Raw genomic sequence first — 22,145 nt, 5'->3', positions numbered from 1 at the left:
GGACTTACAGCCACAGGGAAGCAGGGGACCCTGGGCACAGTTCCAAGGGGGAAAAGAGTGTTTGTGGTTACTTACAGACCAGAGAAACAGGCCAGGAGAGTATTGAGCACATCTCTCCTTGTATCCTCCTGTGCCAGCTCTGAAAGTAGCTGCATGAACAACCTGAAGCTTGTAACAGTGCTCCCTTTAGCACAGATACAGAGCCCAAGTTTAAAAGTTTTTTTTTTTAACTAAAAGAAAAGAAAAAGGCAGGAAAATGAGCAAACAACAAAAAAAGAAAACCGGAAGTTATATTGGTGACAGGGTAGACTCAAAAGAAGATAGCAAAGTCAATACTGCTGCATCCAAAGTCTCTAAGAAAAATAGGAATTGCTCTCATGGCCAAAAGAGAATTCATGGAGAAGTTAAAAACGTATTTTAAAAATCAGTTAATAGAAGTAGAAGAAAATTTGGGAAAAGAAATGAGAATGATTCAGGAAAATCATGAAAAAGGAGTCAATAGCTTGGCAAAGGAGGCACAAAAAATATTGAAGACATTAGTATATTTAAAAATAGAATAGGGCAATCGATAAAGAGGCATAAAAACCCAAATTAGGGAAGAATTTATATAAAAGCAGAATTGGCCAAGTAGAAAAAGATATACAAAAATGCCCTGAAGAGTTTTTGAAAGCCACAGTTTGCTCTTTGGAAAAAGAGATACAAAAATTCCCTGAGGAAAAGAAGTCTTTAAAAAGTAGAATTGGTCTAATGGAAAAGGAGATACAAAAGGTGACTCAAGAAAAGCATGCATTAAAAATTAGAATTGGGTGATGGAAGCTAATGACTCCGTGTGACATCAAGAAACAATCCAACAAAGTCAAAGAATGAAAAAAAAAGAAAATGTGACATATTTCATTAAAAAAACTGCACCTGATCTGAAAAAGAAATCTAAGATATTTTAGGAATTATTGAACTTCTGGAAAGTCATGATCAAAAATAGACCTTAGACATCATTTTTTAAGAAATCATCAAGGAAAATTGTCCCGCTATTCTAGAATCAGAGGATAAAATAGCAATGGAAAGAATCCACTGATCACCTCCTGAAAGAGATCCCAAAAGGATAACTTCCAGGAATATTATGGCCAAGTTTCAAAACTCCCAGGTCAAAGAGAAAATATTGTAATCAGATAAAAAGAAACAATTCAAAAATCATAGAGACACAGTCATGATAACACAAGACTAAGCAGATTCTAAAAGCATCAGAGGGCTGGGAGCAAAGGAGCTAGGACTTCAACCAAGAATCATTTACTCAGCAAAACTGAACATAACCCTTCAGGGGGAAAATGTGCATTCAATGAAACAAGGGACTTTCAGACCTTTCTGATGAAAAGACCAGAGCTGAATGGAAAATGTGACTCTCCTACAAGACTCAAGAGAATCACAAAAAGGAAAACAGGAAAGTGAAATCAAAAGACATTCAGTAAGGTTAAACTGTGTACATCCCTGCACAGAGAGATGATTCTTGTCATGTCATCAAGGAATGTTGCCATTAGTAAGGCAGTTAGAAGGAGGGTGAGAGTCTGAATTGTACACGATGGGAGGCGATAGAAAGAGGAATGCAATGGGAGGAGGGGAAGGGAAAAATAGAATGGGGCAAATTATTGCACATAAAAGAGTCATGAAAAAGACTTCATGGATGACTTCAGATGGAGAGGTGGGGAGGAGAGCCTGGGAACCTGACTCTCATCAGAATTAGCTCAATGAGAGAAGATCACACCCAATGAGGGGTACAAAAAGCTATCTTAGTCTATAGGAAAGCAGGAGGGGAAAAGGATGAGAGAAGGGTTTGGGGGCTCATGGGAAAGAGGGAAAATTGGAGGAGGTGAAGGTCAGAAACTAAACAGGTGTAAATGGGATGGAAAGTAATACACATCAATTATAATGGTGCAAACATTTTTTATAGGTCTCTCTAATAAAGGTTTCATTTCTCAAATACATAGAGAAATGAGTTAAATAGAATGTAAATATATATGTATTTATAGTGGTAGTCTCTTGGTGACTGAGAATGACAATTGTCTTTGTGCATTATCATCTATTGATGTACTCTCATATGGCTTTGGAGTCCAAAGACTGAGGCGCACAGTTTGTGGCACATGGGGCCTGGGACGCCAGTTGTTAAGGGAGGGGCGGTTGTGGCCTGGTGTCGGCGTTCACACGCAGTGGCAAGACATCGACGTCGCTCATCTTCAAAGGTGGCGGCATGGTGAATGTGGGTTCGCCAGCTGCTTCTGTCAGAGGCAGCAAGTTCTAGTTGCTTTGGTGTCATGCCAGCCCACTTCAATTTGACTTTAGCTGATCCTCGAATCTTTTCTTTGGTCGGCCTTGTTTCCTGAGTCCAGCTGACAGTTCACCATAGAATACCTGTCTTGGTATTCACTGTGGGTCCATGCGGATGACGTGTCCAGACCATCGTAGCTGGGTTTGGAGGACCAGGACTTCAATGCTGGTGGAGTTGGCTCTGTCAAGGACTTCCTGGTTGGTGATTGGGTCCTGCCATCGGATCCTCATGATTGACCGGAGGGAGTGTTGGTGGAATTTCTCCAGCTGCTTCATGTGCTTCCGGTACAGTGTCCATGTCTCGCAACCATACAGGAGCGAGCTGAGGACCACTGCGTTATACACTTTGAGCTTCATCGCAGTGCTTACACCTCTATGTTGGAGGACTTTGGAGCGCAGCCCCCCGAGTGCCTGGCTGGCCTTTTGGATCCTGGCATTAATCTCGTGGTCTAGGGACCCGTCAGAGGATAGCAAGGGAGTAGTGGTGGGTTTTAATGGCCCATAGACAGTCTTGAGGGCACTGAAAAATTGTTTGTAGTTTTTCATATCAGCAAAACGCTGGATTTCTTCTGCCTTTTTTTCCCACCATCGGTCTTGCATCTTCCTGATCTCACAATGAGCTGTGGCTTGGAGAGACTTGAATCTGTCCTTTTTAGGAGCAGAGTTTGGGTTATTTTGCCACTCCATAAAGGCTTTGTTCTTTTTGCTCAATAGGTCTTGAATAGCAGTGTTGTTCTCACCGAACCAGTCCTGGTGGTTGCATTGTTTGGGGCCTAGGACTGCCTTTGATGTTTCCTTCACTGCGTCTCTGAACTGGTTCCATTTCTCGGTTGACACTCTCATAAAAGATAAAAAAGGCATCAGCAACAGGTGGAAAGAACACTTCAGTCAGCTTCTCAACCAACCCTCTTCAGTCGACCAAAGCACCCTTGACCAGATCCCCCAAAACCGCACCATTGAACAACTTGACGTCCCTCCTTCAATAGAGGAAGTCCAAAAAGCCATTAAACAAATGAGTGCAGGCAAGACGGGATCCCAATCGAGTTGTACAAGGCCTTAAATAGAAAGGCGCTCCAGGCATTCCACATAGTGCTGACCAGCATACGGGAAGAGGAAGACATGCCCCCAGAACTCAGAGATGCCTCCATTGTAGCCCTATACAAGAACAAAGTCTCACGAGCAGCCTGTGACAACTACAGAGGCATCTCACTACTCTCCACTGCTGGAAAGATCCTCGCCCATGTTATACTCAACAGACTCCTGTCATCTGTTTCAGAGCAGAACCTGCCTGAATCACAATGTGGCTTCCAACCAGATTGCAGCATATATAAATATATAAATGTCATTCCCCAATTGATAACTAATCAAAGCATATGAACAGGCAGTTCTCAAACAAAGTAACTAAAGTTCTCTGTAGTCATGCAAAAAATGGCCCTAAATCACTATTAGAGAAATGTAAATTAAAACAACTCTGAGGTAACACCCCACATCTATCAGATTGGCTATTAGGACAGAATTTGGAGGGGATATGGGGAAGCTGGCATACATATGCATTGTTGTGAGAGCTGTAACTGATTCAGTCATTCAGGAGAACAATTTGGACCTCTGCCCAAAGGGTTATAAAATTATGCATATCCTTGACATCACAGTGCCATTTCCAGGTTAGTAACCCAAGGAGATACCTTTTAAAAAGGGGAGGACTTTATATGTACAAAAATATTTAAAGCAGCTCTTCCTGCGGGGCAAAGATTTGGAAACTGGGGGGATCTATTAGAGAATGGCTGAGTAAGTTATAGTAGGTGATTGTAATGCAATTCTATTTTTCTGTAAGAAATGAGAAGTGGGAACAACTGAGAAAAACCTAGAAAGGCTTACACAAACTGAAGGAGAGTGAAATAAGCAGAACCAGGGAACATTATACAGTGACAGGAAGACCGTACAATGAACAGTTGTGAACAACAGGTATTCTCAACCATAACTATCTAAAAGACTCATGATAAAAAAGGCCATTTACTTCAAAAGAAAAAGAACTGAATCTTAATGTAGACCAAAGCAAACTTTTTTCAGTTTCTCAATTTTTTCCTCTGTTCAATTTTCCTTCCAAAAAAGGATTAATATGGGAAAATAATTTACAGGAGTGCACATGTAAAATCTATATGAAATTGTTTAGCCTCTCAAAGAGGGAGAGGGTGAAGATTGTGAGGAGAGGGAAGGAGGGAGAGCATTCAAGATTTAATATTCTTTTTAAAATATTGGAAACTTTTTCTATGTATTTGGAGAAAAATAAAATTTAATTCTAAAATAAAAAGTAAATAAAAAATGCAAATTATAAAAAAGATAAGTGTCACCTCATTCATGATAGCCAAATATCAAGCTCCATATAGAGATTCCTCTGACCATTTCTGGAGGATCTCTTAGACTTGGCCTTCAACCTCTCTCCAATGCTCAAGGGTTCCTTTGGCCCTTGAACAGAAATTTAGGCACTGTATAGTAGTTCTTTCTCTTTCCCTTTAGCAGATCGCCAATATCTGTCAGAAGGAATCCATCTCTTCCTTCCTTAAAGGCTCAAAGTAGATGCCACCTTCAGGTTTAAGCTTTCTTCATTTCTGAGAAATTTTTGACATTCTAGATAACGGGATAAAATACTGATGACAGCCCACAGTTGGAACATCAGTATAAGGAATCATGAATTTTTATGCTTTCCATGATGTTAGACATCATTTGGTCACTGGATAATAAATAAGAGATTTGTTTTGGAAGAAATCTTAAATGGAATCTTGTTTAGAACCCATTAAGAAAAACAAAAAGAAAGAAGCTGGAGGTGAGGAAAAGAAAGAGACTTGCCCAAGGCCAAACAGACAAGTGACAGAGTTTAGCTTTGAATGAACTCTGTTTTAGAAGTAATTTTGTCCCCTTCATTCTGTAATGGGTGGGATTAGGAAAGATTAGAATGGGATTTTTCCATGTTATCCAACCAAAGGTCCGTTAATTAATTACACAAAGGCTGCAAAACATCAAGCCAAAATGTGCAGCTAGGATTCACACAGTTTGTAGAATAAATAATAGTAATAATAAACAATATTTCCAACAGAGATTTGCATTGCAGTAAAAAAATAGAATTGCATTACAATCACCTACTATAACTTACTCAGCCATTGGTCCTTTCCATTGATTACATGTACATGAGCTTGCCCAAAGATGGTAACATGTGATTTTCCGTATTTCCCAAGTTTTAGAACAGATTAATTTTGAGACTATAGTTCAACTTTTCTTTGATGTTAAAGATTCTCACAGTGTTTCCTTAGGAAACTTGTGGAGAGGTCAAGTGCCAGATCTGGTCACTTACTGAAGAGGTCAGTAGTAAAAATACTTTGAGGCATTTTAAATCTTGGATATATTGTGTGGTTTTGATTTCTTTTCTTTTTGAGCCAGGAGAGGTGGAGTGATAAAGTCATAGAGAACGGGAATTAATGTCAGGATCTGGGCACGAGTCTTGAGTGATGCTTGTTGCCTTTGAGGCCTTAACCTCTATGTGTCCTGGGCAAGACTGTATGTTACAGCTGAGTTGGCGTTGGAGGCAGTCATTTCTTTACCAAGGGCTCCCTACAACACCAGGATCATCGGTGGGCATCAACCTATCTCACCAAGAATCCCGAAATAACTCAGGGAAACTCTTGGCAATGTAGCCCTAATTCTTCAAAGAGAATTTGAAGAATTTGAAGAAAGAATGCCTACTTTCAAACACTTCTGAGCCGTGGCAAGGCACGTACATCAGAAAGCAGGAAACAGAAGTCTCATCAATCGGCTGTTCTGAGATCCTGGATCATGAGGAGAATTCCACTTCCAGGAAAGAGCAAAAATGGCCCAACAGCTCCGCTTGAGGAGTGGTAAGGTTTTTCTGGAAGTTTGCCATTGGGACATATTTCAGCTCCAAAGGAAACTCATGAGGGCAAGTGTCTTTGCTTTCAAATCATTCTAATAATTGAATTTTTCCTTTATGTTGCTGATGTGAACCTCCAGAATGTTGGGCCATTGAATTCAACACCACATATTTTTCTTTATCTCAGGTGAGTCGCTTTTTAAGGTGAAACAAAGGATGTTTTGGTGTCATCAATCACAAAAGAAGAGAGAGAGAGAGAGAGAGAGAGAGAGAGAGAGAGAGAGAGAGAGAGAGAGAGAGAGAGAGAGAGAGAGAGAGAGAGAGAGAGAAGAGAGGAGAGAGGGAAGAAAGGGAAGAGGAGAGAGGAGAGAGGAGAAAAAGAAGAGAGAGAGAAGAGAGAAGAGAAAAAGGAGAGAGAGAGAAGAGAGAGAGAGAGAGAGAGAGGGAGAGACAGAGAGAGAGACAGAGAGAGAGAGAGAAGAGAGGAGAGAGGGAAGAAAGGGAAGAGGAGAGAGGAGAGAGGAGAGAGAGAAGAGAGAAGAGAAAAAGGAGAGAGAGAGAAGAAAGAGAGAGAGAGAGAGGGAGAGACAGAGAGAGAGACAGAGAGAGAGAGAGAGAGAGAGACAGAGAGAGAGAGAGAGAGAGAGTGAGAGAGAGAGAGAGAGAGAGAGAGAGAGAGAGTACCACATCTCCCTGTCTGTCCTACTGCCCTGGAAACCAAGGAGTATTGATCTTGAGTTTAGTTCTTCTTAGTCCTGGGAATTCATTTTGTGCTACCAACTTTACTAGTGAGGCATGTACCACTTCCCATCTCTCTCTCTCTCTCTCTCTCTCTCTCTCTCTCTCTCTCTCTCTCTCTAACCCTTACCTTCCATCTTAGAATCAATACTGCCTGTTGGTTCCAAGGCAGAAAAGCAATAGGGGCTAGGCAATGAGGGTGAAGTGACTTGCCCAGGGTCACACAGCTAGGAAGTGTCTGAGGCCAGATTGGAACCCAAGACCTCCTTTCTCCAGGCCTGGCACTATCCACTTGGCCATCCAGCTGCCCCCTGCTTCCCATCTCTACATCCTTACTTGAAGGTCCAGGAATGATCTCATATGTTTCTCATGAACATCAAAGGCCTAGAGCCACCAGGCCCAAAGGCACCCTGAATGTGTACCTACAGACAGGTGGAGAACAGAGAGAGATTCCAAGAATGATGGCTGTTCTCCTTCAAGGATTGAGGGATTCTCTTTATGTGCTTGGCCTAAGATGAACGCTGGTCCTGACTCTGTCACCCAACAAGAAACCATAGTCCAGTCAAGCTCCTAAGGAAGCACCTCCCCTCTTTCTAGAACAGTCTAGAACAAGAAGGGGTCTCGTCCTTGCTCTCCCCTCCCCTGCGCCAAGCTTAGGCACATCAGCATCCTTCTACTTCCCCTGTTCCTGATGGAAGTCTGGAGCATTTGCTATTTGCCTAGACCCAGCTGGTCCCAAATGGTCCAGTTTCTCTCCTTCCACGGCGCAGCCACCAAAGCAGCCCTTGGCCTTGCATTGATGGCTACTTCTTTTGCTCAGCCTGAGGCCGCCCAAAGGTGGCCCTTGAAGGCCCTCCTATGTGACGACAAATAGGCTCCAAAGGCCCTCTGTACATTGGCCACAGCTGCCTTAGAGGAGATCTCTTGGTTCTCTCCAAACATGTCCATCTGTGGGAAAACAGGGCAGCCGTGGACACGGGGAAGGGACAACCCGGAAGAATGCTCCGTGAGGTCTAGAGTTCAAAGGCTGCCAGCTGGGTGGAACAAGGAAGCCTTCCTCGGGATGCCAGCCCATGTCCCAGCACTTCTCCAGAACCTTGCCCGTGCCTGGCTCTCGGTGGATAGAATGAAAAAGCATTAACCAGGCAGCCAAAACTTTCCATGACTGATCTCCAATTGCCTTCACAGTTTTATTTCTTAGTATTCCTCTCTGGCCGATAGCATCATCATCAATAGCTAATGTTTGGATGGATTCTTTAAGTTGACAAAGATGCATACACACTCACATGTGCACACACGTACACACACTCATGCGCACACATGTACGCGCACACACACATATATTCTATTCATTGGTGACTCTTGTCCTGCCCCACCAAAGTCAGCAGTTTTAGTCATAGCACAACAAATATAAGCATCGTCTTCCTGTTCCCGACTCGGCACAACTCACTGATATTAGCCTGGCGGGACAGAGGGGAGGAGACGGACTCGAGATGCAGAAGGACAACCATTGCTCAACCTGACCAAAGCGGGAGCCTGTTTTGCTGGGCTGCTGATATTTATGCCAAGACGTTGCTTTTCTCTGACCTGTGGTGGACGCGTCCTTCCTTTAGAGGCAGAACACAAATGCTTGTCGCTTACAAAGAGCAATGAAGAGATCCCGGCGGCCTCTCAGATTTCTACTGCAAATACTTCTAGTGAGCAAGTCCCGAGAGAGCCTCTGCTCCGCTGGTACAGATGGCAAGAGCGCGGGGTCACCTGCACCCGGTCAGGGGAAGCAGAGCCACCAAAAGCAGTTCTTTTCCGCTCAAATTCGGACTCTAAACTGCCCGCCGGAATTGAAGCGGACACACTCCAAACTCCAAAAGGGCGGCACGAGTGATTCGTTGCCATTATTACTATCAGTACTTACTTGTTTCTCTTGGTTTTCAGACTCTGCTCCTCACCGTCATCTTCTGCTTCAGACCCATCACTTTTATCTGCTGAAATAGAAGGCAAAACTTTCAGAATTCATATTTGATTACAGTCACAAGTTATTGAGGAGCGCCAGCATGCACGATTTGTGCTAGTTTGTGATGCTCTGTAATGCACCGTGAGGCACACACTGTTTGTAAAGGTGAAAAGGCAAAGCTAGACCAAGTCAAGTTTCTTAGTGATCATTTTCCGTGCAATGTCTCTGCGGGTCTCTGTGTCTCTCATCCTTCTCTAATTTATCTGTTTCTGCCTTTTTGTCTCTGACTCTATTTTACTCTCTCACTGTTTCTCTTCGTCTCTGTTTCTCCTTCTACGGGCCTCTCTGAATCTCTCTCTGCCTCTGCGTCTCTGTCTCTTGGTCTATCTTCTGCCTCTGTTTCTTTCTGGCTGTCTCTGTCTCTATCCATCCATCCATCTATCCATCCATCTATCTATCCATCTATCTGTCTATCTATCTATCTATTTATCTGTCTGTCTGTGTCTCTGTCTGTCTATCTGTCTCTGTCTGTCTGTCTCTATCCATCTATCTGTCTGTCTGTCTGTCTGTCTGTCTGTCTGTCTGTCTGTCTGTCTCTTTCTCCCCCTCCATTACACAGACGCCTGATTGGCTCAGTTATTCATCTAGGAGGCTGGTCGGGAGTCTCTCAGCTTTCCCTCTTGCTCACGGCAGGACCAAGTCTCCGGAAAGGGGACTGGCCCTATTTTCATATTGACGTCTTCTCCCAGCAAAGGCTCTCCCAAGCTTCGATGAGGAGCTGCAGGCCAGGTTGGATGGCCCCCAGGGGGCGCTGAGGAGGGCCTCTGCTGCTTTGGCACGCTGATCCTCGGCTCTGCTTGTGCCCTGAGGGCCAAAATCCAATTTGATCTCCACTGTTTCCTCTATTATATTTCCCATCCCTGAGAATGGAAAAGGAGATTGCTCGCTGCTGTTGTTCAGCGGTGCAGTTATTCGTCCAAAAAGCGTGTTCCCTTCAGCAGGTAAAATTGGAATGGAAACAGCCTTTCTTCTTTCCTTCCATCCCGAAGAGGCAGCGCCTGTCAATGTTTAATGAAGTTGGGGAAGGGAAGGAAAGGCGCGCTCCGCGCACGCGCGCTTGCTGTTGGTCTCCCAGGTGACATTCTGGGAGCTCGGCGCGATTTCCTTTCTGACCGCGGAAGGATTCTGAGGAGTGAGCGAGCCGAGCTGAGGCGAGGAGCGCTTCCCATTTACCCGCGTCTTTCTCCCGAGCACGGCTCTCAAGCTGCTTTCTCATCCACTGTGTCACGCGGGGGTTGGGGGAATGCTCGGCACTGCAGTACTTGTTAAATCGCCTTCCAAGCCAGGGCCCCAATACAGGGCGTCTCGTCTGATCTCCCAGAGGGGGCTTGAACGTGAGGCCCTCCATAACGAATGGGGAGCGTATGGAAACAGCGTCGACCCCTGCCACCCTTTTCTCTGGGAGAGAACTCGACAACCCCCTTCCAGGCTGGCTCGGAACCTTAACGGAGGGGCCCAGCCTCTTCAGGCGGGTTCCTCTCCTCTTGGAGCCCGAGCGGGTAAAGGGGGACGGAGGAAAGGTCATCGTCACAGACGGCGAACAGGACCATCAAAGATAACCTGGGCAGAGTCGGGGTGCTTTTTGCAGGATGGACGGCAGTCAATGCCAAAAGATAGACACCATTACTCAAGCCTTCTCTAGGGGGGCCTCAATTTAAATTCTGGCCAGGGTCAGACCGTGTCCCTCCAAGTAGGAGAGGAAGAAGGGTGCACCCTCTACGTAGGCATCCCTCGGCCCGACTATGCCTGCGCAGTCAGTCAGACTCCCACTCACTTCCTAGCACTGGACCCGATGAGGGTACAGTATGTTTGCCCCTACTATGTGCTTGTGAACTAACTAGGGAATCACCCCAGTTGCCCCCATGACAGCTCATGAGCTCTTAAAACCGAGTGGATGACCATCGATCTTCATGCCTGCATGGCAAGTCTCAAGCCAGCTCCTTTCTGATCATGGATCCTTCCGATACTTTCTTTTATGCCCCTTCTGAGCCAGTTTTAATAGAAATCATATTTAACTTATGGCTGCCATAGTTGACTCATGGCCTTCACCCTACCGGCTGAGCAACCTGCAACCATATTACTTCATAGACTGGATTGTCCATTTTTGCACAGGAAAGAGCATCTCTTGGGGAATATTGTGGGAATAGCGAAAGTCAGAGGGATTTTGTTTTGTGGGGAAATGGAGGGTTCCTGAAAATTGGTTCATAAACTCTCATTTCTACTCTAATGCAGAACTGTCCTTCCTTTGACTTCTACATGTGATTTGGTGACCCTCCTCAGGGCTGGTCTACTACCCGTGCTGATGGACCCGTGCTTCTTCGTTCAATTGCATATCATCATTGAGACAGTTGTCAGTTTTCATCCACTTTCTTATTGTCTTTGTAAGGAAGGAGACCCTATTCCTGAGAGGGATTCCGGATCTCACTGAGGCTATATGCAATCTCCTGAAGCCTATGAAACGAGCACCGTCTTCCCCAAATAGGGACATATTTGGAGCTTCCCATCCTCTGAGGTTCTTTCATTGGGAGCCTGCATGGTGTTTGTCCATTTCTGGAGATCGTGCATCTCCCTCTTTGGATCTGCTTCTAGAGGCTGATATTTATAACCAGAGGACTGATGAACAAGGTGCTGGCACACCCAGAACCTTTCAGGGAATCTTGGAGGACTCAGACATGGAAATGAGGCCCCTCTATCAGAGGATGACCATCAGAATCCATGAAACCAAAGATGCCTTTTCATGGTAAGTCGGTGACAAGCAGAGACTTGGGATCTTGTTTGCTCTGCATCTGTCCAACGATCCTGTGGCTAGTTATGGTCTGCAAGATGGCTTCGAAGCTGCCTTTTTCATTTCTTGAACTTTTTCTAAACCTTTTCTACTGATTAAAATGTTTGTTCTAATGAGTCAATGCTCACATTTTAAACATATCTGATTCATAAACTGATCCATCTCTCCCCCACTACCACTGAAAGCTAACTGCCCCCCTTCAATGACCTGATAATCAGTTTCAATATGGTGGGTTTTTTAGCTCTTACTATTTATGACTCCTAAGGACTGCTACGGACAACTATTCTGCACCAAGAAAAGTGGAAATTATATCCTAAACCCCTCCCCAAACATATTAGCCACTCCTTTTAGATCTTGGTCAATCAGGAGAAAAGAGTGTTTTCATGCTGAGTAAAATGAAAAGAAACAAACTGGATACTAATTGTTTTATAGTCTCTAAAAATAGGGAAACAATGGTAATCCATAGGATGTCAGATGAAATGAAAATAGCAAATCTTTTCAAAAATCCCAGTGCAATGTCATTACATATAATGGAGGAGAACAACATTTCCCCACTGTGAGAGGCTGAGACCAAAAGTAGAGCCCAAACAGGACAGGTCCCCTGAAAAAAACATCATCATTCTCATCAGAATTCATATTATTTTACAGTTTTTCACTAGAATTCCACTGGAACATGAATATGATGTTGAAGGCATTTTTCTCATATCCTGAATTATATGTTAACTTGAACTTGGCAGCTAAGAAGGGGAATGTGATGTTCTTGTAAACATTCTCCTCTTTTATTGAAAAATTCCAGTTAAGATCCTGGAACCCCGAAATTTCCTAAATATGGCAGACATTCCATAAGACCTACTTGGTTCTGTTTTGCCTTGAATTATGGCGATTATTTATTTCTTGCCCCCCATTAGAGATATGCATTGATGACCATAAGTAGCTGAAGGACTAGGCCCAGCAGAACATGCCAGCACCCTAAAACGTTACATGGAGCAACTCACTGATCATGAACTTTGGCAACAAACAACAGCCTCAAGGCAAATAATGAGGCAATTCTTGAAAAATAAATGTCTAAGCAAACGTGGCAGGGGGTAAACACTGCCTTCCAAATACTTCCCAAATCCTTTGAGACCCTCTAGATTCTGTACTTTTAGCTCTCGATTTCTCCCCGGGGCCCTCAGGCATACACCTTTCACCCCTTACCAACAACCCAAGGCTGAGTGGAAATTGTCTTTAAATTCCAAACACAAGTACTTTATCCAGAAGGTTCTGGAAACCATGGATTCAATGCATAAACTCCTTGATTTTCAAGACCCCTTTGGAAAAGGGAGTTACTGAAACAGGGAAAAAAGGTTTGGTTTGAATCAGAGTGCTAAAGGGTGAATGCTACCTTCACAAATTGCTCTCTGAAAACTGAGGCAGGACTTGCTACCTCAAAATAGATTCATCTGGATTACCTCTAGGCTTCCTTCCACCTCGAAATCTGGTATTTTGTTAGAGGAAAACTGGGCAATATAGTGCTTGTTGAAAATCTTAAGCAAATATATATTTTAGCTAGTTAAATTAGAGAATGATAGAGTTGATAAATCCATCTACATTTATTATGTACCTACTATGTTCCAGGCATTTTGCTAACTGCTGGGGTTAAAAGAAAAGAGACCAAAATAGTCCCTGCTTTCATTGTCCATAAGGGGTTCTAGGTCCAAGTGCCAGGGTAAGGAAGACAGTAGGAAGGAGGACTAGGGATCTTGGACAGGGTTGCAGAGTAGAAAAGAGTGCTCACGGTCAATTAACGACCAGAGTGCCATCCAGGAAAGTGGGGACTGCACCTCTTTTTGGGTTATATCACCTTGGAAAAACTGAAGACTTGGAGAAACCCAGAACTAGCTTTGAAAAAAGCAGTGGGAACAACTTGGAGCTTGGAACAGTACTCTTGCAACCCTAGTGGCAGAACCCAATTTTAACATAAAGTTAAAACTCACAGAAATAAGTTTTAAAAGTGAACAATCAACAAAAAAATAATGAGAAATGGAAATTATTAGGATGCAAAGAAAGATCAAATATGAACTCAGAAGAAGACAATCATGTCAAAATAGCTACATGAAAAGCATCAAAGTAAAATGTGAATTAGCCTTAGGCCTAAAAAGTAATTCCTGGAATAGTTCAAAAAGAATTTTTAGGGCAAATAAAAGTATTAGAGAAAAATGGGGAAGAGAAAGAAGTGATGCAAGAAAAACTTGAAATAGGATCACAGTTTGGTAAAGGAAGCAAAAAATACACTAAAGAAAATAACACCATAAAAACAGACAATAATAACCATGGACAGATAGATAGAAGAGGTCAAATGTGAAATGATGCACAAAAATCCAAGGAAAGGGTAAAATTGGCAAAGCAGAAAAGAAGGCACAAAAGCTTATTGAAGAAAATACTTCCTTGAAAATTAGGATCAGGCAAGTGAAAGCTAATGATTCCATACGACATCAAGGAATGATAAAATAAGGTCAAAAGGATGAGAAATTCCATTTAAAATAAAATTCAGGAAACATAAGACACTTGGGAGTTTACCTGCCAAGACAAATTCAGGAACTAAAGAAAACAATTATGAAACACTTTTCACACACAAAAAAGACATCTAAACAATTGAGGAAATATTAGCTGCTGAATCAACATAATACAGACGACAACCTCCTTAAGTCAAAGTATTATTCAATGGCACACTAATTAAATGAATAAAGTATTTTACAGAGCTAGAAAAATAATAATAAAATTCATTTGGAAGAACAAAAGATCAAATATATCAAATGAATTAAAAAAAATGTGAAGGAAGGTGGCTTGGCCATACCAGATCTCATACTGTCGTAGAAAGTGGTAATCATCAAAACAATTTGATTCTGGGTTGAGGGGATATGACAGAGGATAGACTCTAAATGAACACTCTAATGCAAATACTATCAACAAAGCAATGGGTTCAAATCAAGAAAACATCTAATGCCCAGTGGACTTATGCGTCAGCTATGGGGGGTGGAGGGGAGGAAAAGAAAATGATCTATGTCTTTAACGAATAATGCTTGGAAATGATCAAATAAAATATATTTTTTAAAAAAAAACAATTTGATTCTGGCTAAGAAACAGAGTGGTAGACAAGCAGGAAAAAAAATGAGGGACACAATTTAGAGTAGTAAAGGACCACAGTAATCTAATGTTTCATAAAGGCAAATAGCCACACTTTGGGGACAAGCACTCGTTACTTGACAAAAACTATTAGGAAAAGAGTTTGGCAGAAAGTAGGTATTGACCAAAATCACGCATTGTATGCCAAAACAAGGTCCAAATGGGCCCATGATTCAGACCTAAAGGGTGATATCATAAGCAAATTAATAGAGCACGTAATAGTTTATTTACCTGTTAATCTATGGGTAAGGGAAGAATTTATAACCAAAGAAGAGACAGAGCATTACAAGGTATAAAATGCATAATTTTGCCTAAGTTAAATTAAGAAGTTTCCCCCAAACAAAATCAATGTAATCAAGATTAGAAGGAAAGCCAAAAGTTGAAGGACAATTTTTATAGTAAGTATTTATGACAATACAAGGCATTTCCCAAGCGATAAATGGCCAAATGATATGAACAAACAATTCTCAGATACAGAAATTAAATCAGTCTTTAGTCATATGAAAAAAATATCCTCAAAATCATTCTGGCTTAGAGAAAAGCACAATAAGACGCCTGAAATCCTACCTTAAAACTCTACGACTGGCTAATAGGACAGAGAAGGGAAATGATAAATGTTGGAGGGGATGCAGGAAAATTGGGGGGAAAAGAAAGAAATGATGCTTTCAGGAAAGCCCAGACAGATTTCTGTGAGCAGACAGGAAGCGAAGTGAACAGAACCGAGAGAACATTGCAGTCCGTAATAGCAGTGCTGCCCAGTGGTCAATTGTCAATGACAGCAATTTCCAGCAGTACGATGATCTCAGACAAGTGGGAAGGACTCAGGATGGAACAGAACTCATGGAGTCTGAATGCAGGCTGGAAAAGACTTCTTTAGAATCTTCTGGTTTTCTTGCTTGTGTGTTGGGGGGCTTGGGGGGCTGAGGGGGGTTCTGTGTTTTCTTTCACAGCTTGGCTAATACGGAAATCTGTTTTTTGTGACTATACACGTCTAACCTATATTAAATTACTTCCCCCTTCTCAATGGCTGGGGGGGGGGCAGGTGGGAGAGGAAAGAAGGGAAATTGCAACTCCAAAATTAGGGGGAAAAGAATGTTAACAGTTATTTTTATGTGTAATTGGAACATATTTTGAAAAAATTAGCAAAGGTTTTAGAATGAAGAGATTAGGAAAGGCTTAACGTAGAAGATGCATTTTTAGAGGGGAATAAAAGCAAGCCAGGGAGGGCAAGGGTTGACCATGAGGAGGGAGAGATTTCCAACATGGAATGCAGCCATTTGCCCATAATCAAGAGATGGAGTGTTTTGTACATGGAGCATCAAGGAGGCCAATGTCACTGTGCTGAAGAGAGCATCATGGGGAGTATGATGTAAGAAGAATGGGAAGTTAGGAGGGGGCTGGGTTAGACGGGTTTTGAATCCCAAAAGGAAGATTTGTATTTGGTTGTGGGGGCAATAGGGAGCCACTAGGGTTTATTGAGGGGAGTGAGTGCCATTATCAGAGCTGTGCTTCAGGAAAATCACGTTAGAGGCTTAATGGAGGATGGACTAGAGAGAGGAGAGACGATGCAGGGAGACCCACCTGGAGGATTTTACAATGGTCTGGGAAGGAGGGATGAGAGCCGGCATCATGTGGAAACTGTGTCAGGGGAGAAGAGGAGAGACGTTGCCAGATTTCAATTGATAGACCTTGGCAACAGCTTGGAGAGAGGGGATGGGAGCGAGAGACAGTGAGGAGTGAAGAAGGTCATCTCAGGGACTAGGAAGATGGGCTTTATGGCAATGGGAAGTAGGAGGGAGAAGGATTTAGGGAGCAAGATTATGAGTTCTGTTTTAGGTATATGGAGTTCCCGTTGGCTACTGAACATCTAATTCAAGATGTCTGAAAGGTGATTGGAAATACATGGTAGGAAATTAGTGGAAATGTCTGAAAAGAATAAGAAGGCTTGAGAATCATCCACATAAAGATGATCATTAAATCCATGGGAGCTGATGAGATTGCCAAGTGAAGTCATCTAGATGGAGGGGAGAAGAGGGCCCAAAAGACAACTACGCATGAGACTCGTGGGTAGAGGCCATGACCTGGATGAGGATCAAAAAGGAGACAGAAGGAGGGTCAGGGAGGTAGGAGAAAACCCAGGAGACAGCGGGGCCCCATTATTCCAGAGAAAAGAGAATGTCAAGAAGGAGAGGGTGATCAGCAGTGCCAAAGGCTGCGGAGAAGTCAGAGAGAATGAAGATCAAGAAAAAGAAAAAACAAGAAATCATGGAATTTAGCCACGGAGATCATTTTTGGTAACTTTGGAGAGAACAATTTGGGGAGAGTGATAAGTTAGAAACTAGGCTGTGAGGAGTTAGGAAGAGAGTGGGAGGAGGACAAGTGGAAACACTGGTTATAGAGGACTCCTCCCCCCCCCCCCAACTCTTAGGTCTGTCTTTGAATCAATACTAAGTTTCAGTTCCAAGGCAGAATGGTGGTAAAAGCTGGGAATTACCTCTCTGTTTGACTATCCCCACTGCAGAAGGAGAACCCCTACCTGTCAAGGATGCCCTTTCCCTTTGGGATGCCTCTACTAGTCAGGAAATTCCCTCTGCCCCCAATACTGAGCGTCCTTGGACCTCTGTAGCAGATACCCACGGCTTGTAGATCTGATGTCTTTTCTGCTTTCAATTAGTCATACAGCTCGCACAGTTCTGTTGGACCCCAGATACAAAATTCTGCCTCTGCTCATCTTAGGTAAGGCTCACGTTGGGGAAAAGCAGGAGGAGGATGGAAGTAATTACCCAGCAGTGCTCACATCAGCCAAACACCAACAACACGCAGTGCTGGAGTTTCTTGCTGAGGCTTGATTCGTAGCGTGGCGCTGGTCTTGGGCCAATGATGGAAGGGAATGAGTCAAGACACAATCCGATGCTTTCATCAAGGCTTGGACGTGGTGTTGTTTTCTACACGTCTACACCAATTGTGCTCATTTCCACTAACACAAAATCACTGGCCTCCCCTCAGCTCCCTTTACCTAGTGCTGCCATACTTGGTACTCCTCGAGCATGGCGAGAGCCAGGCGTGTCTACACCTGGATCTCCTCGATGGCTAACCCTACTCATGGAAGCTGAGGACAGGAGCAAGTCGTTGCCATAAAATCATTTGGGGCAGATTAATCTTCAGCAGAGACACCATGACCTTAGTGGGGAAATCTTGGGCAGCTGCAGCCTTTGTCCTTCATGCAGAGGGACTGTTCTCCTCGTTTCTAACATAAGAAGTCTTGTGAGCTGGAATGAGACTTGAGTCAGGGAGAAAAAAAATGCCAGCAAAGCAGAAATCTTCTTGCTTCTCCCCATGCATGTGTACATTAGTCCTTGCCAAATTGTCTTGAAGCTTTTGCTGAGTCACTCAGAAGCACCTATTTGCTATTTCCTCCATGGATTGTTCATCATCTGCAATCGCAGTCATTCTCTGTTCTCAAGTGGATTCCATTCTTGCTCACTGGATCAAAGGGTCCTGCATTCAGAACTGGGCAGGTCATCAACTCAAAACACCCTCATTTAAGAGGAGGAAACTGGGGCTCGTGGGATGATATTTGGATGTGGTGATGTGGAAAAGTCATCGTTCAAGTTTCAAGTAGAGGTGGAGGAGGAGGAGGAGGAGGAGGAAGAGAAAGAAGAGCGGGAGAAGGAAACTTTCAAGCCGACTCCCCCTAACGGCGAACGTCTTTGTGATGGATGCAGATGGACTCACTCACACTGGAGATTCTACCAATAACAAGTGATGTTATTTTCATTTGTTTGTCACGTTGAGGGCTGGTGGTCCCTTCTGCTAGTCCTACCTTCTTGTCTAGCGATGGCCTTTGAGCTCGGCGTCATCTCTTTTGTACACAAGGCTACCTGGGTATTGCTGTGCCCCTAGCAGGGATTTCCCACCATAGAGTGAATGGAAAAAAAGCTAATCCAAAGTGAACTCTTTCCATAGTAGGACGTCAGGGCTCTGCACACTCCGAATCCCATTTCTACCGACCTCGTCTGCACGTTTTCCATGTCTCTGCCACAGAGAGCAGCGATCACTGGCTCAGCTATGTCTGTGGCCGTCTTAGCATCATTAACCAGCTGACTAAACACAGAGACAGGATGACAACTCAGTGGCAAGGACAGCTGCTCATCATCATTAAGCAGGCCAAACGGAGTGCAGGAGAGGCAGCAGGAGTAATGGATGGGGAGTTGCCCAAGAGTTCAAAAGACGTGTGTTCATCCCGGTGATGCATCTTTTCTATGCAACCCCAGAGCCATCGCTCCACCTCAGGGGTGCTCGGGCAACGTTCTGAGACAATAACTTATTAAACCGATAAGGGGGCTTCTTGGAAGGGAATTTCACCTACCCAGATCAACCATCCCCACCCAGTTTCTTCCTGCCTCCTCCCCACAGCAAAAGCAAACACAAGGGGGGCCGTGGGTCGACACCAACACACAACCTCCATTGTGCTGCCTGCATTTATTCTCCAGCAGGCACTAAGAAGTTTTTAGCTTAACACAATAAAACAAAAAAGTCATTATGATATCTAGAAATATTTTGGGTGAAAAAACCCTCAAAAATAGCTTTCCTCTGCTGTAGGGATGAAATGAAAATTCATTCTGCCTGACAAACCACCCATTTATTAGTTCACTACTAAAAATAAAAGAAGGATGCTGACTCTGTAAAAGGACTTCAGTACAGTACAGATTTCTGCCCAGAATACCATAATTAGCACCTTAGGAAAATAGCAAGAATGTCTGTTTCTAATATGATGTACAGTCCAATATTGCCCAGGAAACCCCCCACATCTTTTGGTCTCTACACTCAGTTGGTATATTGGATTAACAAACACATTCTCAATAAAAAGAGATGCAAATAATCACAGCTACTAGTTACTTGTTGAAGCATCCAGCTTGCGCTTGTGTGGTGGGTCCTCGATGATCCGGTTGAGATCCCCTCGATTCTTTAAGTCCATTGGCTTTTCCCACACAGAGAGGTGCATCGTTGGGTTGAAGAAGAAAACGCGGTCATCCCCAGTCCAGACTACACACCTGGTTTAATGACAGACCAGTCTTAGTCCAACATTCAGGAACGCACTGCATGCTTTCTAATGCACAGACAGCAACAACGTTCAAAGGGGATTAAAATGGGACAGTGGCAAAAGGATGCCTGTCACTCTCACACTGTTAAGCCATAGTCGATATAATTCATTTGTGTCAGGGACAGATCAGGAGCTCTTCCAATTACTTACATATTATCAACAGTCTGAGGAGATTGGCAATCTTAAAACCGTGATTAGATTATGTCTCTAGATCATGTCACTCCATGACAATCTCGTAGGAAAAGCCCAAGTCTCTGTAAGAATCAATCCTCAGTATCGGGGGTCGAATTCAGATTCTGCCCTCTAGGGTTTGTTTTTTCCTTTCCTAGTGCGATTACAAGAAGCCTTATAGTAAAGCTATTATGTAAGAAACCAGGTCTTTGAAAAAAAAAAACAGGGGAGGTCACGTATGTAAAAGGAAGTTAAATAACACACTTAGTAAAAGTCAGATTCAGACTTCTAGGGTAGCACATCCCCATCTCAATCATTTCAAAGCCTCTAGGACTGAAACAGTTTAGAAAGTTCCTGTAATTTGAGCAATAAAGACAGACACACAGTAGAAAATTAAAAAAAAAAACAAAAACATCACAGAAGAGCACTAAAATCTAAACATCATTATATTTTAGCAGCAAAAATCCATCCGTGTAATTTTAATTCAGAATTTTGGAATTGATGAAGTTTGGCCATTTTAGGAGAGCAGATATGAATGAATTAAATATATACGTGCATATATATGTATATATTTCTAGGCGTGGGTCTTCTACAATCTGAAGTTGATCAAGTTCTTTAAAAATTAGATTTAAAAATCGTTTACTTTATCCTCTGGAAGATGATCTGAGAAGGATCTGTCCCTAGAGATTAGAGCCCTTAGGGCTTTAGTGATGAATAGATAGTCTGAAAGCCTGTCTTACCTCCTCTTTCCTCATCATAGCTCTCACTGCATTCCATCTCCTGAATAAACAGAGCAACTACATTGGGCTAAACTGGGCTAAAATAAGAGTAAAAGAAAAAATGACGGACAACTGTTGATTCCTAGAGTTGGTCTGTTGTTGCTTTTCCCTTTTCTCCAAGATTCTTTGGACATCTTGCTAATTAAGAGTTGGCTAAAGCCTGCCTCATCCAATGAGAATGCAATCCTTGTAGGTCTGGTCAAGGCTCTCTAGCAGGTAGGAAGGAACTGCTCTGAGCTGAAGAAGTGATGAGACACAATGGCTGTTGATGGAAATTAGCTTTAGATTAGGCTAGTTAGATTTTAATCTGAAGACTTGTCTCCAAGGTCCCATCGCTAAAATCCGATTCATTAGGATACTGATCCTAATCCCGTCACTAGCTGAATCTTTGAAGTAGATTTGAGTCATCTCTTGATTAGCCAGACAAGATCTACGGACCCATCAGGAGACAAACGTGTTCCAAAAGGGCCATGTCTAAAGGGTTCTTGAGTGCGGTAGCGGCAAGACTCTTTAAGGTTCAGTCTTCAAGATGGTTTCCATAGTTAAAATATCATAGATGCTTCACTCTAGAAAACAATATCGCCAGCATCTCAGGGAAAAAGGAAATTGAGAGGAAAATGGATAGGGTTGATGAAACCATCACCTTCCGCTCAAAGATCACGACGTTTACAATTGGCAATGTCTCTGCAATGTGTGTGCTGAATAGATACTGTGCCGAATGGCCCAGGAACTAATGGGAACTATAGCTCGGAGGTATGAAACATTAGAAGCACAGTAACAAATAAGCACCACAGAGCATGGGCACAGTGTCTAGTGGGTACAGAGGTAAATAATGCCAATTATTAGTCCATGACATGGTGAGTGAACGTAGTGGCAGATGAGTGGATTGATAAATGAGCACAATATCTAATTAGGACAGGATTACTGGGTTCAGAGGCGAAAAGACACAAGGAAAAAGGATTAGTGTGGCTATGAGGTATGGTGGCTGATAATCAGGGTGGCAAATGGGCACAGCACAAATTGGGCACAGTGTTTCATGGATGTGGAGGTAAGTAACCTCAATGATTGGTGGATACAATCTTCAATGGGGATGGTACTCGCACAAGGATATAATATTTAATGATTAGATTAGCTTGTTGGTACATGGGTGATGGGGCATAGATTTTACCTCACACAGGGGTGACTAATGGAAACTT

At 43.1% G+C, this 22,145-nt stretch overlaps 1 protein-coding gene across 1 annotated transcript in view; it reads right to left on the bottom strand.

Moving 5' to 3' along the window:
* The window catches only part of TCERG1L (transcription elongation regulator 1 like), a 342,031-nt gene that overhangs the window by 58,717 nt on the left and 261,169 nt on the right, over nucleotides 1-22,145 (bottom strand). The window contains exons 8-9 of the mRNA XM_001372407.5: nucleotides 19,795-19,949; nucleotides 8,847-8,916 (exon numbers count right to left, since the gene is read on the bottom strand). Of these exons, the coding sequence (XP_001372444.3) occupies nucleotides 8,847-8,916; nucleotides 19,795-19,949 (225 nt within the window). The remainder of the gene's footprint in view (nucleotides 1-8,846; nucleotides 8,917-19,794; nucleotides 19,950-22,145) is intronic.

The sequence above is a fragment of the Monodelphis domestica genome, chromosome 1 (genome assembly GCF_027887165.1).
Source record: "Monodelphis domestica isolate mMonDom1 chromosome 1, mMonDom1.pri, whole genome shotgun sequence".
Lineage (NCBI taxonomy): Eukaryota > Metazoa > Chordata > Mammalia > Didelphimorphia > Didelphidae > Monodelphis > Monodelphis domestica.
This window is presented reverse-complemented; position numbering and strand designations above follow the sequence as displayed.